Source organism: Mustelus asterias, chromosome 10 (assembly GCF_964213995.1).
Source record: "Mustelus asterias chromosome 10, sMusAst1.hap1.1, whole genome shotgun sequence".
NCBI lineage: Eukaryota > Metazoa > Chordata > Chondrichthyes > Carcharhiniformes > Triakidae > Mustelus > Mustelus asterias.
The window spans coordinates 33,876,332-33,893,064 of record NC_135810.1 but is presented as its reverse complement, the minus strand read 5'-3'; the positions used below and the strand labels follow the sequence as shown (position 1 = coordinate 33,893,064).

Genomic DNA, 16,733 nt, shown 5'->3' with positions numbered 1-16,733 from the left:
CACCTAGTTCCATTCTCCCACCTTGCCCTTTAAATCTTTTCACCTCAGATAAAAGTTCAGTTCTCTTTTGATGGCCTCAGTTGAATCTACTTCACCCTACTCTCAGGCAGCACATTATAGATTGAAACATTCAGATTATAAAAATGTTTTTCCTTGTGTCGACATTTCTTCTTTTGCTAATCTCCTTATATCTTATTCTCGATTCTTCTGTCAATAGAACAGTGACCAATCCCTCATGATTTTAACGCATCTATCAAATCTCCTCCAAGAAGAACAGCTCTTCTCTCCAATCTATCCACGTAACCTTAGTTTCTCATCCTTGGAAATATTCTGATCAATCCAATATCTTTATATCACGTATTTACTCTGCTAATCCCCCTGACACGAAGGATTTGATTTGATTTGATTTATTGTCACATGTATTAACATACGGTGAAAAGTATTGTTTCTTGCACGCTATACAGACAAAACATACTGTTCATAGAGAAGGACAGGAGAGAGTGCAGAATGTAGTGTTACAGTCATAGCTAGGGTGTAGAGAAAGATCAACTTAATGCAAGGCAAGTCCATTCGAAAGTCTGACAGCAGCAGGGAAGAAGCTGTTCATGAGTCGGTTGGTACGTGACCTCAGACTTTTGTATCTTTTTCCCGACAGAAGAAGGTGGAAGAGAGAATGTCCTGGGTGTGTGGGGTCCTTAATTGTGCTGGCTGCTTTGCTGAGGCAGCGGGCAATTTAGCATGATCAATTAACCTAACCCATACTCTTTGGACTGTGGAAGGAACTGGAGCACCCGCAGGAAACCCACACAGACATGGGGAGAACAGGGGCAACACTCTTTATTGGACTATAATGTGGGGAAATGTATGATTATTCACTTTGTCATAAAAATACAAAAAGATATATTTTTAAAATGGGATGAAGGAGTCAAATGGGATGAAGGAGTATAATATCAAGGGTAAGACTCTTAGCAGTGTAGAGGATCAGAAGGACCTTGGGGTCCGGGTCCATAGGACTCTTAAATCGGCCTCGCAGGTAGAGGAGGTGGTTAAGAAGGCGTATGGTGTGCTGGCCTTCATCAATCGAGGGATTGAGTTTAGGAGTCGGGAGATAATGATGCAGCTTTATAAGACCCTCGTCAGACCCCACTTAGAGTACTGTGCTCAGTTCTGGTCGCCTCATTGCAGGAAGGATGTAGAAATTATTGAAAGGGTGCAGAGAAGATTTACAAGGGTGTTGCCTGGATTGGGTGGCATGCCTTATGAGGATAGGTTGAGGGAGCTCGGTCTTTTCTCCTTGGAGAGACGAAGGATGAGAGGTGACCTGATAGAGGTGTACAAGATGTTGAGAGGTATAGATCGGGTGGATTCTCAGAGGCTTTTTCCCAGGGCTGAAATGGCTGCTACGAGAGGACACAGGTTTAAGGTGCTGGGGAGTAGGTACAGAGGAGATGTCAGGGGTAAGTTTTTCACACAGAGGATGGTGGGTGAGTGGAATCGGCTGCCGTCAATGGTGGTGGAGGCAAACTCGATAGGGTCTTTTAAGAGACTTCTGGATGAGTACAAGGGACTTAATAGGATTGAGGGTTATAGGTAAGCCTATATAGAAGCCTAGGTAGGTAGGGACATGACCGGCGCAACTTGTGGGCCGAAGGGCCTGTTTGTGCTGTAGTTTTTCTATGTTCTAAAAGGTGTTAAACTTGTAAATCTTGGTGTTCAGAGGGACTTGGGTGCACTGTGCAGCACCTTGTCTGTGTACATCAAAACCTGTATTTGTTCTTTGCCCCCTCTTTGCCCCCTACTTACCGCCAGGACTTAAAGTAAAAGGGCTTGAGTTTTTAAAGATATATGAAGTGGCAGGGAAGTAGAGAGCCAATTGTGTTTAACCCTTTATACTGCGCGTCTGCCTCTGTCAGTCTTGTACTTCAATCCTGATGTCCAGACCACTCCTGGTGTCATTCCTGGACAAAATGCTTCCAGCTAGTCTAATGCACCAAACTAGCCCACCAATTTACATTCTTGCAAGGGGAGTATTTTGTGAGATTTGAGTTTTGCACTTTTAATTTTATATATTTGATATTTAAACATGTTTAAGAAACTATAAATTCTAACGTGCAGATGGCATTCGTCTGCTATGGCTAATATCTTCACTGGACTTTGGTAACATAGTGAGCTTTATTAACTGTTGAGTGAAGGAAGCAGAGCCTCCTCTCATCACTCAGGAATATGTTGATAGGGTTCAAATTCTGACGAGGGAACTGGAAAGTAACGTGCTGGCCAAATGAAATGACTGTTAGATTTAGTTCCAAAAATGAGCCCAACAGTATTTATCTCATGGCATTTTAATAATTTGTGGTGCTTCTGATGTTAGTTTTGTGATGTTCAAAGGTTTGTTGGTCCAAAGTTACCAGTTTACAGTAGTTAATAGATTAAGAAAACCACTAATTAAATCAGCAACTAGAGTAGTCATTAAACATTTGCTGCCAGTATTTAAAGCAGTTCACCCAATTACTCCTGTGTAGAAAATGGTCAGATACAAAATATTTCCCATGATTTTACTGACTTCTCCTTTGATCCGAAGTTGTTTGTCAATGCTTTGTTGTCCTGAGCAATTATAAATTGAGAGAACATTTTTGAGTGATTCACTGGAAATTGTCTTTAAACACCAGCAATAGATGGATGATAGTGCGCTCTTAAAATAAAAATATCCTTACTAACAATGCAGACAGCAAAATGATTTGATGGAAGTTTTTTTTCTTTTGTCACTTCAATGATTCATGTGCAGGTCAATATTTACAATGTATGGTTTATACATTGTCAAGGTAAAAATTGCTGGCCCAGGCTTCAACGTGGACCATTATCTTGCCTTCCTAACATCCCTTAAGGATGTGATGACTACTTGTTTACCCCACCAGTAGAAACTGAACTTGATGAAGTAGCCTAGGTGCATCTGCATTTCACTCCAGATAATTTTCCATAAATTATTTTCACGGGATATGGGCATCACTAGCTAGGCCAGCGTTTATTGGCCGTCCCTTAATGCTCTTGAGTAGGTACACCTCTATTCAGAAAGGGAAAGAGACAGAAAGGAGGAAACTACAGACCAGTTGGCTTAACATCTGTCATAGGGCAAATATTGGAAGCCATTATTATAGATTTTATAGCAAGGTACGTGGAAAATTCAAGGCAATCAGGCAGGATCAACAAGCTGACACATGGAAGAGTTGGCAATAATTATACCTGCTCTTGTTAGAGAAAATATTGTTCTAACAATTTGATAACGCTATTAAACTCAAAGCTTTTGTCGAAAGATTACACTTGCATCTATTTCAACTGTCTACTTTTGTCTCAGTAATGAATGTGAGCTGCTTGGGTTATTTTGGGCTGATTGTGTCGACTTGCAGGGCTCAAGTGAAAAATAAAATGTGCATTTCTGAGAATCTTCGACCACACAGAACAAAGTACATCCATATCATTTTGAGTGTCTGTTCATTCCTGTTGTCACAGAGACATCTCCCCATCAACATATTGTAAAATAAATATATAACAAACCCAGTACTTGTAGCATATATCCTGAAGCAACAGTTCTTTAGAAGAAATTTCTAGTCCCAGGAACATCTAGGATACACTTAAACAGTGTCAGAAGTTTAATATTTCAGATCAAATGAATGTAATTGTAGTTTATGCAGAAAAATTAGTTTATTAACTTTCTAAAGTGTAACAATATTTTGAAAAGAGATGCTTTTTACTGTTAAAGGATAGAAATTAAAACATTCAAATGTTTCAATTCCTATCCTTTAACAGTAAAGATAATGAATGGTTTACGTGCCTGGAATGGTTTACGTCCTCCCCCAACCAGAAATCCATCCTCCCCCACTCCTCCCCCCCCCCCCCCCGCCCACCCACCCCAACCAGAGATCCATCCTCCCCCCCCTCCTCTCCCCCCCCAACCAGAGATCCATCTCCCCCCCCCCAACCAGAGATCCATCTCCCCCCCGCAACCAGAGATCCATCCTCTCCCCCCCCCCCCCCCAACCAGAGATCCATCTGAGCCCGCCCCCCTCCTCCGGCGGACGCCAGCGGAACGGTGTGAAGCCCGGCCACCTCAGCCGTGGCTCCAAGTCTGTGGCCAGGCAGGCTCTTGAAGGACTGAAGATGGTCGAGAAGGATGGTGGAGGGAGACCAGCGATCGAGGTAGGTTGGGGGTGTGCTCTGCCGAGGGGGGCCTGCCTCCATGCGTAGGACACAGGTGGTCCTCCAAGACTGGCAGTGCCAGGTGATGCCGGAGCTTCTGGAGCTCACTGCAGAAGCACCAGTGTCCCATGGAGTGACCCAGGGGCCAAAAGGGACCCCAAGGGAGGAGGAAGGGCGCGAGCCCACGCCGGGGCCTTCCAGCCAGGAGACTGTGGCTGTGGCTACACCTTCTGACTCCCCCCTCCCTGACACTGGGGCATCTCGGGGGCAGCGGGATGAAGAGGGTGTCATGGAAACATCCCAGACACCTGGAAGCCGGCCAGGGCCCTCAAGGTCCAGGGCCTCCAGAGGACGCCTGCCACGCGTATCACAGGCCATGGGGCGAGGTCGGCAGCTGGCCCCCTCCACCTCCAATGTACATTCTGGGGAGTCGCTGAAGCGTAGTGCGAGGCAACACAAGGTTAGGAGGTTGTAGTTGCACTGAGACGGCACAGGTGAAGGGCTGCACTAGTTAGAAAGGACTGTAGGCACCTTAGTGTTTTCTTTTCACCAGTTTCTGTGTTTCACCAGCTTATCTTTATTGTAAATAAATGTCTTGTCTCCACAACCACCTGCGAATAGGTTGTCTCGAATAGGATCCCTGCCCCACTGATGATTACCCGATGGATGCCTCATGGTGATATCAGTTGGGGTGGCCCCTCAATGCGGTGTCACTGAGCAAAGGAAGCCATTGGTCTCTCATACCCCACGGGCGATGGCCTCCCGTCCCCCAACCCACCCGCCCCAGGGCCCTGTATGGGGGTTCCGGAACCCTAATCCACTAGACAGGCGTGGGCCCAGGTGCTACCGTGCATGTGGATCTCAGGCAGGATTCAGACTCGTTCGCACCAGGGCATTTGTTTGGGGGTCCCCAAACAGAGATATTTGAATCATCCTTAGCCACAGGTAAGGAGCCTGAAGATTGGAGGGTGGCAAATATTGTGCCTTTGTTTAAGAAGGGCTGCAGGGAAAAGCGTGGGAACTACAAAATGGTAAGCCTCACATCAGTAGTGGGTAAATTGTTAGAAGGTATTTTGAGAGACTGGATCACAGGCGTTTAGAGATGCAAGGACTGATTAGGAACAGTCAGCATGGCTTCGTGAGTGGCATCATCCGAATAGTGCTGAGCAAGTCGTCATCACCCTCCTGCCTGGAAAATATATTGTGAGCACAGAGTACCCAGGCCCACCACTCTGGTGTGACAACGTGCAGGATAAATGGAAGGCATTTTTCGGGGGAGGTGGGGAGGGGGGTGATAGAACCCACAATCACCATCCCCTAGCGACTGAACCGCCTGGTTATCAGAGCCTCCCTAGTCGCCCTCGCATGCCTCAGCTGCGCTGCCAGCCCTGCACCACCTGGTAGGTGTTCCACGGCGTCCTCGGCCTCCTCTGCCTCCTCCTCCCCTTCCTCCTCCTCCTCCTCCACATCCTCTTGCTCCTCCAAGAGGTCACCTCGCTGCAGAGCCAGATTTTGCAGGGCACAGCACACCACCACTATGTGGGAGGAGACCAGGGAGCTGTACTGGAGGGCCCCTCCGGATCGGTCCAGGCACCGGAACCGCATCTTGAGGAGCCCAATGCACCTCTCTACTGTCGCGCGGGTGGCTACATGGGCCTCATTATAGCGGGTCTCCGCCTCAGTCACAGGCCTCCGCTCAGGCGTCATCAGCCATGTCCAAAACGGGTAACCCATACCATCCAAGAGCCACCCCCGCAGCCTGGGCTCCTCCTCAAATGCTTGCGGGATGTCCAACCTTATAATGAAGCTGTCATGCACGCTGCCTGGATGTCTGACGCAGACGTGCATGATGGTCATGTTGTGGTCACACACGATTTGTACATTCAGGGAGTGGAGCCCCTTCCGATTGACAAATTGTCGTGGATTCTGTAGGGGGGCCCTGAGGGTGACATGGGTGCAATCGACCACCCCCTGCACATTTGGCATCCCCGCAATTGCAACGGACCCCTCAGCCCGGGCTCCCTGATGGGCCTGGTCCAGATTGAATTTGATGTACTGCCCAGCCCATGCATACAGGGCCTCGGTGACCTGCTTGACACACGTGTGGACTGCAGACTGGGAGATGCCACAGACATCTCCGCTCGGCCTCTGGAAGGAGCCAGTCGTGTAAAAGTTCAGAGCAGCTGTCAATCTGACAGCCACTGAGAGTGAGTGCCCCCCCTGCGCGCCCACCCCCCCCCCCCCCCCCCCCCCCCCCCCCCCCCGACGCCAGGTCCTGCAACAGGTCGCACAGGTGTCACATGGTATCCTTTCGGAGCCGGAGACGTCGGCAGCATACTGTGTCCGACATCTCCTCGAAGGACACTCGTGCACGGAAGTGCCGGGGTCTCTGCTCCCTCCTTCTCCGAGGCCCCCGCTCTGGTGAATGGCGGCCACCTCCTGCCTCTGATGGTTGTCTCCCTCCGGTCCTGCAGGTGGTACAGCCCAGGCCTCCTGGGCCCGCAGTTCTTCCTCCATTTCCTCCTCCTCAGCTCCAGAAGCAACCAGAAGAACAGCAAGATCGATTGGTTGCATCGCGAAAGCCATCTCGTCACTGTGAAGGGTGGGGGGGGGGGGGGTGGATTGGGGGGAGGCGGGGATGAACGAACGTGGGAGTCATGCAACGCTGCTTGCCCCTAGCACATCGACAATCACAGCCCCCCCATGCCCCCCTATCCCCGCAGTCACAGCCCCCCCATGCCCCCCAATCCCCCCAGCCACTTGCCCCACACAGTCACAGCCCCTCCATGCCCCCCAATCCCCCCAGCCACTTGCCCCACACAGTCACAGCCCCTCCATGCCCCCCAATCCCCCCAGCCACTTGCCCCACACAGTCACAGCCCCTCCATGCCCCCCAATCCCCCCAGCCACATGCTGCACACAGGCACAGGTAATGTTGGGAGGCTGCAGCAGTGCTACCTGCAAGGGCTTTGTGCACATCCTTCAGCCTGAAGTGAGCTGCGTTGCTAGGACCCAGCTGCACTGCAGGACCCGAGGTCCGTGGTGCCAGACAGACATCGGAGACCGAGCACATCAACAGCCCCCCCTCCCCCCCCCACACACTCGCAGAGCCGCCACCGACCCGGGACAGCGGAATGGCTGCGACTACAAGACACCCGTAAGTACCGGAGAGCTTTCGGACGCCATGCACCTACCTCCTCGCCAACCCTCACTGAGGAAGCGCTGGCTTCCGACTTCTACTTAGCAGGTCGCTAAAAGCACGGATCTGGATTGGGCCGCGCGGTGGTAAAGTGGGATTTGGCGGGCAGTTAATGCATTTAAATCGTTGGGCCGCCCGATTCGGGCACGGACCGAATTTACCGCGATTTCGCGCCCGAGAACGGGTGCGAATTCTTGGTAAAATAGGGCCCAGTGAGTCAATCTTCCAATCACTGTTCGTGACCCTCTGAAAAGTTGCGGGGGTGTTCTTCATCCTTATGATTGTATGTATCTTGTATCTGGGACACATAGTGGGACATGGCACCACGAGATGCAAACGTACAGGCCATTTGGGACTTCTTGGAACCCACCACCAGAAAAGGCATGATTTTGAATGGATGAGGGGGTTAGCTTATGAGGAGAGATTGAGTAGATTGGGCCTGTACTCGTTGGAGTTTAGAAGGCTGAGGGGAGATCTTATAGAGACCTATAAGATAATGAAGGGGCTAGACAGAGTAGTGGCAGAGAGATTCTTTCCACTTAGAAAGGAAACAAGAACTAGAAGACACAGCCTCAAAATAAGGGGGAGTCAGTTTAGGACAGAGTTGAGGAGGAACTTCTTCTCTCAGAGGGTAGTGAATCTCTGGAATTCTCTGCCCATTGAAGCAGTGGAGGCTACCTCGTTACATATGTTTAAGTCACAGGTAGATAGATTTCTGATCAATAAGGGAATTAAGGGTTATGGTGAGCGGGCGGGTAAGTGGAACTGAACCACTATCAGATCAGCCATGATCTTATTGAATGGCGGGGCAGGCTCGAGGGGCTAGATGGCCTACTCCTGCTCCTATTTCTTATGTTCTTATGTTCTAAATGTGGAATAGGAAATGAGTCACTCTTGGATATGACATTCACATGCCTATAGCACAAGCACAATCACTGGGCTCCATCCAGTTTTGGAACCATGACAATAGAAGAGCTTCAATCACCAGAACTCAATTCAAAAATGTTGTTCTGGAACATATACTCAATTTCCTTCTGTACCTGCGATAATTTAGCTGGATTTAACTGATATGTTTGTTGTTTGATGAGAACGGTGTTTCCAATATCTACATTGTGTTGCTAACTGCATTCTACCTAGTTTAGAAATTATAGAAACCCTACAGTGCAGAAGGAGGCCATTCGGCCCATCGAGTCTGCACCGACCACAATCCCACCCAGGCCCTACCCCTACCCCCACATATTTACCCACTAATCCCTCTAACCTACGCATCTCAGGACTCTAAGGGGCAATTTTTAACCTGGCCAATCAACCTAACCCGCACATCTTTGGACTGTGGGAGGAAACCGGAGCACCCGGAGGAAACCCACACAGACACGAGGAGAATGTGCAAACTCCACACAGACAGTGACCCGAGCATCGAACCCGGGACCCTGGAGCTGTGAAGCAGCAGTGCTAACCACTGTGCTACCGTGGTTATTCCTGCAAATGCATTTATAGGACTGCAGTAACTATGTCAGTTCACTCCGGCTCATACCTGGGAGATGGCTTAACCACAGGTTTAAATTCTCTAGTGCTCCCTCATTTCTGAAATGAATTCTAGGGAATTCACTGAGATAATTTGAACCTTTGTCTTCCCCCTGCTTTGTAACTAACAAAATCCCCTGCTTGTTCTCATTGCTTCTAACCCAACATTTCTTTAACATGTTCACTTGATGGACCCTATGAGATTTGCATCTGTCAGGTGTGCCTACCAGATAGTCTACCTCACTCAATTTCCTTTCTGTGTGATATGGCCCACTGAATCTAGCATTCAGGGGTTTGCCTGTCACAGGTAATGATAACATGATCACTTTCTCCTGGTGCAAAACTTTGAGTCTGGGCCTTTCTATCAGTCCTGCTTTCATTTCCCTTTAAGCTGTCTTTAAATGTTTTCTCGCCACCTCAGGCCCCATTCAGTCATTCCCTGAAATTTCAGACTTACTCTAAAAGGATATCTCTGACTTTGTGCTTAGCAACTTTTCACAAATGAATTTCAATGGTCCTCTGATCTAATGGCCGTACGCTAATTCAAAAGGACTAAATTTGGTAGACTCATTTGGTGCATCCCTAATCATAAATAATAAGAATGCCCCAATAATGAGGGTAGTCTTGGCTATAAGCTCACATCGTGGTTTTCAAAGTCTGATGCTACCTCTCAAGTGCTCCCTGGGATTCTGGATTATAGGCTGATAATTTGTATTGTTTGATCTCCAGGCTATTCATGACTTCTTTGAATAGTCCTGGCATAAAATTTGACCTTTGGTTTGATTGTATCTCCTTTGGTAAGGCATATCCAGTGAAGAATTTAGTTACCTGCTCTATTTCAGATCGGCACAGTGGCACAGTGCTTAGCACTGCTTCCTCACAGCGTCAGGGACCCGGGTTTGATTCCTGACTTGGATCACTGTGTGGAGTTTGCACATTCTCCACGTGTCTGAGTGGGTTTCCTCCAGGTGCTCTGGTTTCCTCCCACTGTCCAAAGATGTGCAGGTTAGGTGGATTGGCCGGGCTAAATTGCCCCTTAGTGTCAGGGGGATTAGCTAGAGTAAATGCATGGGGTTATGGGGATGGGGCCTGGGTGGGATTGTGGTCAATGCAGACTCGATGGGCCTAATGGCCTCCTTCTGCATTGCAGATTCTATGATTCTATACTACTCCTGTAGTGGTAATGGTTCTTAAGAGTATGATTTCAGTGAATTGGATGGATATGTCCATGGTAGTAAGCAAATATTGGTTCCCATTTTGTGTTCACGGCAAGGATCCTCCTCAGTTGATTTGGATCCTTGCTGGGATAGGGAGAAAAGGTACTGGCTTGATTACCCCTTGCAGTTTCTCTATTACCTGACAGGTGACAACTTCGACAAAAGGTGACTTCATCCTTGTATAGTCCGGGCCAATAAAACTGTCTTTGGATTTTGCTTGGGTTTTCTATATTCTGAGGTGTACCCCTAATGGAATCCCATGAGCTATCCTGAAAGTCTCTTTCCTACACTCGGAACGTAATACAATTTGGGTACTTCTGCCCATTTTCCTCTGCACTAACATATGGTGGTCGCCATTTTATCATTAATATGTTCTCCTGTACACTTAGGAATGCATTGAGCTTCCAATGCTAAATACGCTGACTGATAGTTGTTTTAATTTTGAGTCACTTTGTTGCAGTTCAATCAACCTCTTTGAATTGAATGTATTTGTCTCATTCTCTGCATCTGTCTCAGTCTCATTTAGCTTGCTAAAATTGATATCAGATAACCTGATCACACTGGCCTCATCCGGGATTCGCAACTCCTCCATCTTTTGTCTTTAGTTTATGAGCTTGGGATCACATCACTACATAATCTCTTAAAATTAACACCTGTATATTTCCATTGATCTCTCAATCATTTAGGTAAATTGTTTCCTGGTGACAGAGCTATTTACGCCCAATTCTGTCTGGATGCCTGCTAATCACGTTACTGGGAAAGACCGCATCTCATCATCACATTTGAATGGCTACTGCTGTCGCTAGGCAGGTTTTTAACCTGTTGCTGACAGATAAATTTTTGTTCCTGCTGTTACTAAGCAGATCCATGACTGATGTCACGTCAAACGTTAGTGTGGAAAATAAAAGCTCATGGTGTACGGGGTAACGTATTGGCGTGGACTGAAGATTGGCTAACTAACAGGATGTGGAGATGCCGGCGTTGGACTGGGGTAAACACAGTAAGAAATCTCACAACACCAGGTTAAAGTCCAACAGGTTTATTTGGTAGCAAAAGCCACTAGCTTTCGGAGCGCTGCTCCTTCGTCAGGTAAGTGGAAGTTCTGTTCACAAACAGGGCATATAAAGACACAAATTCAATTTACAAAATAATAGATTGTGTTAATCCATTATTTTGTAAATTGAATTTGTGTCTTTATATGCCCTGTTTGTGAACAGAACTTCCACTTACCTGACGAAGGAGCAGCGCTCCGAAAGCTAGTGGCTTTTGCTACCAAATAAACCTGTTGGACTTTAACCTGGTGTTGTGAGACTACTTACTGTTACTAACAGGAAACAGGGAGTTTACATAAACCTTTTTCTGGTTGGCAGTATTTGACAAGTATCGTGCCACAGGGATCAGTGCTAAGACCTCAACTTTTTCTAATTTCTATAAATGACTTGGATGAAGAGACTGAATTTGTTGATGGCACAAAGGTAGGCATGAAAGTAAATTGTGAAGAGCATTAAGGAAGCTGCAAAGGGACACAGATGAGCTAAGTGAATGGACAAAACTCAGTCAAATGTAGTATAATGAGGGCAAATATTAAAATGTCCATTTTGGCAAGAAGAATAAAAAGATAAGCTTATTATCTAAATGGTGAGAGATTACAGAGTTCTGAAGTACAGAGGGATCTGGGTGTCCTAGTGCATGAATCACAAAAGGCTAGGATACAGGCACAGCAAGTAATTAGGAAAACTAATAGAATTTTCTCATTTATTTTGGGGGAATTGATTAGAAAAGTAGGGAGGTTATGCTTCAGTTTTATAGGGTATTGGTGTTTCCTCTTGTCAGAGAATCTTGAACTGACAAAAAATGAGGGATCACTCATTTAAGACTGAGATTAGATGTTTTTCTCTGAGGATTGAGTCTTTGGAATTCTCTTCCACAAAAGGCAGTGGAAGCTACAGTACAGAAGGAGGCCATTCGGCCTATCGAGTCTGCACTGGCCACAATCCCACCCAGGCCCTATTCCCGTAACCCCACACATTTACCCTGCTAATCCCCAGACACTAGGGTCAATTTAGCATGGCCAATCAACCTTACCCGCACATCTTTGGAGTGTGGGAGGGAACCGGAGCACTCGAAGGAAACCCACGCAGACACGGGGAGAAAGGACAAACTCCACACAGTGACCCGAGGCTGGAATTGAACCTGGGTCCCTGGCACTGTGAGGCAGCAGTGCTAACCACTGTGCCGCCCATCTTTGAATCTTCGGATATTTTAATGCAGAGCTAGATACATTCTTGATTAACAAGGGTGAAAGGTTATTAGGCGTAGGCAGGGATGTAGCATGATCTTATTGAATGGTGGAGCAGGCTCAAGGAACCAAGTGGCCTACTCCTGCTCCTAATTTGCATGTTCATACCTACTGTGCTGTTAAAAGGGAGTTCCAGGTTTTTAACAGCGACACTTAAAAATTGGCAATATAATTCAAAGTTAGAATTTACAGGTGGTGGTCTGCTGCCCTTGCCTTCTAGGTGGTAGATGTTGGGGTAGAGGTCAGTCTTGTTCTGGTGCTGTCCATCTCTTCCAATTCTCTGAGTACCTTGGTTTTCTCTCTAATATTACCTCCTGGTTCCCGCATCCCTGTTGTTTCATTTTAACACTGCTTATTTTTTTAAGGCCTTTTTTTCTATTTGCATCTCACATCCTACTGTATTGCACTTTGGGCCAGCAGCCACCATGTTTTGATGCCAGAACTGCTGCTGAGTTCCAGGCTATGGGGAGAGAGCGAGGCCTGACCAGGAGCATTGGGCAGGGCTGGGAAGCTGTTGACCACTCATCAGGTGGTGAAATGTGCATAACCTGAGGCGGGTGGATGTGTGGGGCGGAGTGCCTTCAGCTCCTTTCACAGCTCCATCCACAGCACTCCCCCAGCACAAACCACTCCCCTACCTTCAATCACAGTGTTCCACCTCCTACATTTCTATCTGGAAGCCCGCCCGATGAGGATTGGATGAGGATCGGCCTGAGGCCTCCTCAGTGAGGTGGAAGCTCATAAGAAGATTTCTTTTTAGCTTTATAGTTGGGAGCATCAACCAGGCAGGGAAAAGACTCAAGAATGAGCTGCAAAATGTTTTCTTGCTTTCAAACTGTACTTACTATAGAGGCATCACAGTGGTCAGCGACTGCTGCCTCACAGCACCAGGGACCCAGGTTCGATTCCCGGCTTGGGTCACTGTCTCTGTGCAGTTTGCACATTCTCCCTGTGTCTGCGTGGGTTTCCCCCGGGTATTCCAGTTTCCTCCCACAGTCCAAAAGCTGTGCAGGTTAGGTGAATTGGCCATGCTAAATTCTCCCTCTGTGTATCCGAACAGGTGCTGGAATGTGGCGACTAAGGGATTTTCACAGTAACTTCATTGCAGTGTGAATGTAAGCCTACTTGTGTCACTAATAAATAATTAATAAGTAAATACTATAGAGAAAGATTCCCAAACACATTATTTGAAAAACATTTAGTGCAGATGAAAAATTCCTTCCTATTTACTGTACCGGAGTAGTTTCAGTAAATCAGCTAGCGCCAACCACCAGGGATGTTTATCTAGATTTGAGATGGGTGTTTCCATAAATTCCCATGCATTGAAATTAATGGCTGAATAATTGTGGAGGCCGTGTTCAAATTCCCAACCAATACTCTTATTGGGCATGGCTTTGCGCTAAGGAGCAAGTTTTTCTAAAGGTATTTTACACATATAGTCTCAATGGGAAATCACTCCTTAAATTTCAAAGTATTTTTAAAAGTATTCCACACCATTAATGAAAGATGGGAAATAACATTGTAATCTATGAATGTAGTGTAATTTATTCAATAACTGGCTATTGTGTGATTACTTATTGGAAACTATTTGCAGGGCCAGGTGGTTGAAAAGGGAAACTTCAAACAACTATTAAATTCTGGAGTTGATTTTTCTTCGCTGCTGAAGCAAGATGAAGAAGATGAACAGACAGATTCTCATTCTACCACAAAGATAACTAAGGAACGCACACTTTCTCAGACTTCAGTTTTGTCCGTGGGTTCTTCAACACAATCACATAAAGAAGGTTCATTTGAACCACCGGTAAGTAAAACTTAGATGAAACATCAGACAAACGTGAATAAGAGTAGACTCAGTGTTTAAAATAGAAGGGTTTTTTCCTGGACCTAAACTGTGTTCAGAGTAGAATGGGTATCATCAAATGCAGAAATGTACAGATTCATTATTAGTACAATCTGTATATAGATGAAAAATTAGTCTTAATACATAGGTGGCTGCTTTACACAGAATCCTGAGTTGAAGCCTCAACTTGTTTTACAACATCCGGCGCTTCAGGAAAAACCAAGATTATACTATAGGCCAAATAGTCAGCAGAAAATTGAGGAGCAAATATGTAAGGAGATTACAGATAGTTTCAAGAAAAATAGGGTGGTAATAGTAGGGGATTTAACTTTCCCAACATTGACTGGGACAGCCATAGTATCAGAGGGTTGGATGGAGAGAAATTTGTTGAGTGTATTCAGGAGGAATTTCTCATTCAGTATGTGGATGGCCTGACTAGACAGGGGGCAAAACTTGACATCCTCTTGGGGAAATAAGGAAGGGCCGGTGACAGAAGTGTTAGTGAGGGATCACTTTGGGACCAGTGACCATTATTCTATTATTTTTAAGATAGCTATGGAGAATGATAGGTCTGGTCCAAAAGTTAAAATTCTAAATTGGGGCAAGGCCAATTTTGATGGTATCAGGCAGGAACTTTCAACAGTTAATTGGGGGAGTCTGTGGGAGTGCAAAGGGATGTCTGGTAAGTGGGAGGCTTTCAAAAGTGTGTTAACCAAGATTCAGGGTAAGCATATTCCTCTTAGAGTGAAGGCCAAGGCTGGTAGAAGTAGGGAATCCAGGATGACTCGGGATATTGAGGCCCTGGTCAAGAAGAAGAAGGAGGCACATGACATGCATAGGCAGCTGGGATCAAGTGAATCCCTTGAAGAGTATAGGGTTTGTAGGAGTAGAGTTAAGAGAAAAATCAGGAGGGCAAAAAGGGGACATGAGATTGTTTTGGCAGATAAGGCAAAGGAGAATCCAAAGAACTTCTACAAATACATAAAAGCCAAAAGAGTAACTAGAGAGAGAGTAGGGCCTCTTAAGGATCAACAAGGTCATCTATGTGCGGACCCACAAGAGATGGGTGAGATCCTAAATGAATATTTCTCATCAGTATTTACTGTTGAGAAAAGCATGGATGTTAGGGAAATTGGGGAAACGAATAGTGATGTCTTGAAGAGTGTACATATTACAGAGAAGGAGGTGCTGGAAGTCTTAAAGCGCATCAAAGTAGATAAATCCCCGGGACCTGATGAAGTGTATCCCAGGACATTGTGGGAGGCTAGGGAGGAAATTGCGGGTCCCCTAGCAGAGATATTTGTATCATCGATAGTCACAGGTGAGGTGCCTGAAGATTGGAGGGTGGCAAATGTTGTGCCTTTGTTTTAAAAGGGCTGCAAGGAAAAACCTGGGAACTACAGGTCAGTGAGTCTCACATCTGTGGTGGGTAAGTTGTTGGAAAGTATTTTGAGAGACAGGATCTACAGGCATTTAGAGACACAAGGACTGATTAGGGACAGTCAGCATTGCTTTGTGAGTGGAAAATCATGTCTCACAAATTTGATTGAGTGTTTTGAAGGGGTAACCAAGAGATGAGGGCAGTGCAGTTGATATTGTCTACATGAACTTTAGCAAGGCCTTTGACAAGGTATCACATGGTAGGTTGTCGCATAAGGTTAAATCTCACGGGATCCAGGTGAGATAGGCAAATGGATACAAAGTTGACTTGATGACAAAAGACAGAGAGTGGTTGCAGAGGGTTGTTTTTCAAACATGAAGCCTGTGACCAGCGGAGTGCCTCAGGGATCGGTGCTGGGTCCACTGTTATTTGTCATTTATATTAATGATTTGGATGAGAATATAGGAGGCATGGTTATTAAGTTTGCAGTTGACACCAAGAAGGTTATCTCGGATTGCAACGGAATCTTGATCAATTGGGCCAGTGGGCTGACGAATGGCAGATGGAGTTTAATTTAGATAAATGCATGGTAGATTGAACCAGGGCAGGACTTATTCAGTTAATGTTAGGACGTTGGGGAGAGTTACAGAACAAAGAGAGCTAGGGGTAGAGGTTCATAACTCCTTGAAAGTGGAGTCACAGATGGACAGAAGTGAAGAAGGCATTCAGCATGCTTGATCTTATTGGTCAGAACATTGAATACAGGAGTTGGGACATCTTGTTGAAGTTGTACAAGACATTGGTAAGGCCACACTTGGAATACTGGGTACAGTTCTAGTCACCCTATTATAGAAAGGATATTATTAAACTAGAAAGAGTGCAGAAAAGACTTACTAGGATGCTACTGAGACTTGATGGTTTGAGTTATAAGGAGAGGCTAGATAGACTGAGACTTCTTTCTCTGGAGCGTAGGGGGCTGATCTTATCGAGGTCTATAAAATAATGAGGGGCATAGATCAGCTAGATAGTCAATATCTTTTCCCAAAGATAGGGGAGTCTAAAACTAGAGGGCATAGTTTTAA

General features: G+C 46.2%; 1 protein-coding gene across 3 annotated transcripts in view; it reads left to right on the top strand.

Annotated features, from left to right (window-relative positions):
• Window positions 1–16,733, top strand: part of abcc4 (ATP binding cassette subfamily C member 4 (PEL blood group)) — a 370,665-nt gene that overhangs the window by 237,341 nt on the left and 116,591 nt on the right. For all 3 annotated transcript variants that reach the window (XM_078221654.1, XM_078221653.1, XM_078221655.1), the window contains one exon: window positions 14,025–14,231. In XM_078221654.1, coding sequence (XP_078077780.1) covers window positions 14,025–14,231 — 207 coding nt within the window. The remainder of the gene's footprint in view (window positions 1–14,024; window positions 14,232–16,733) is intronic.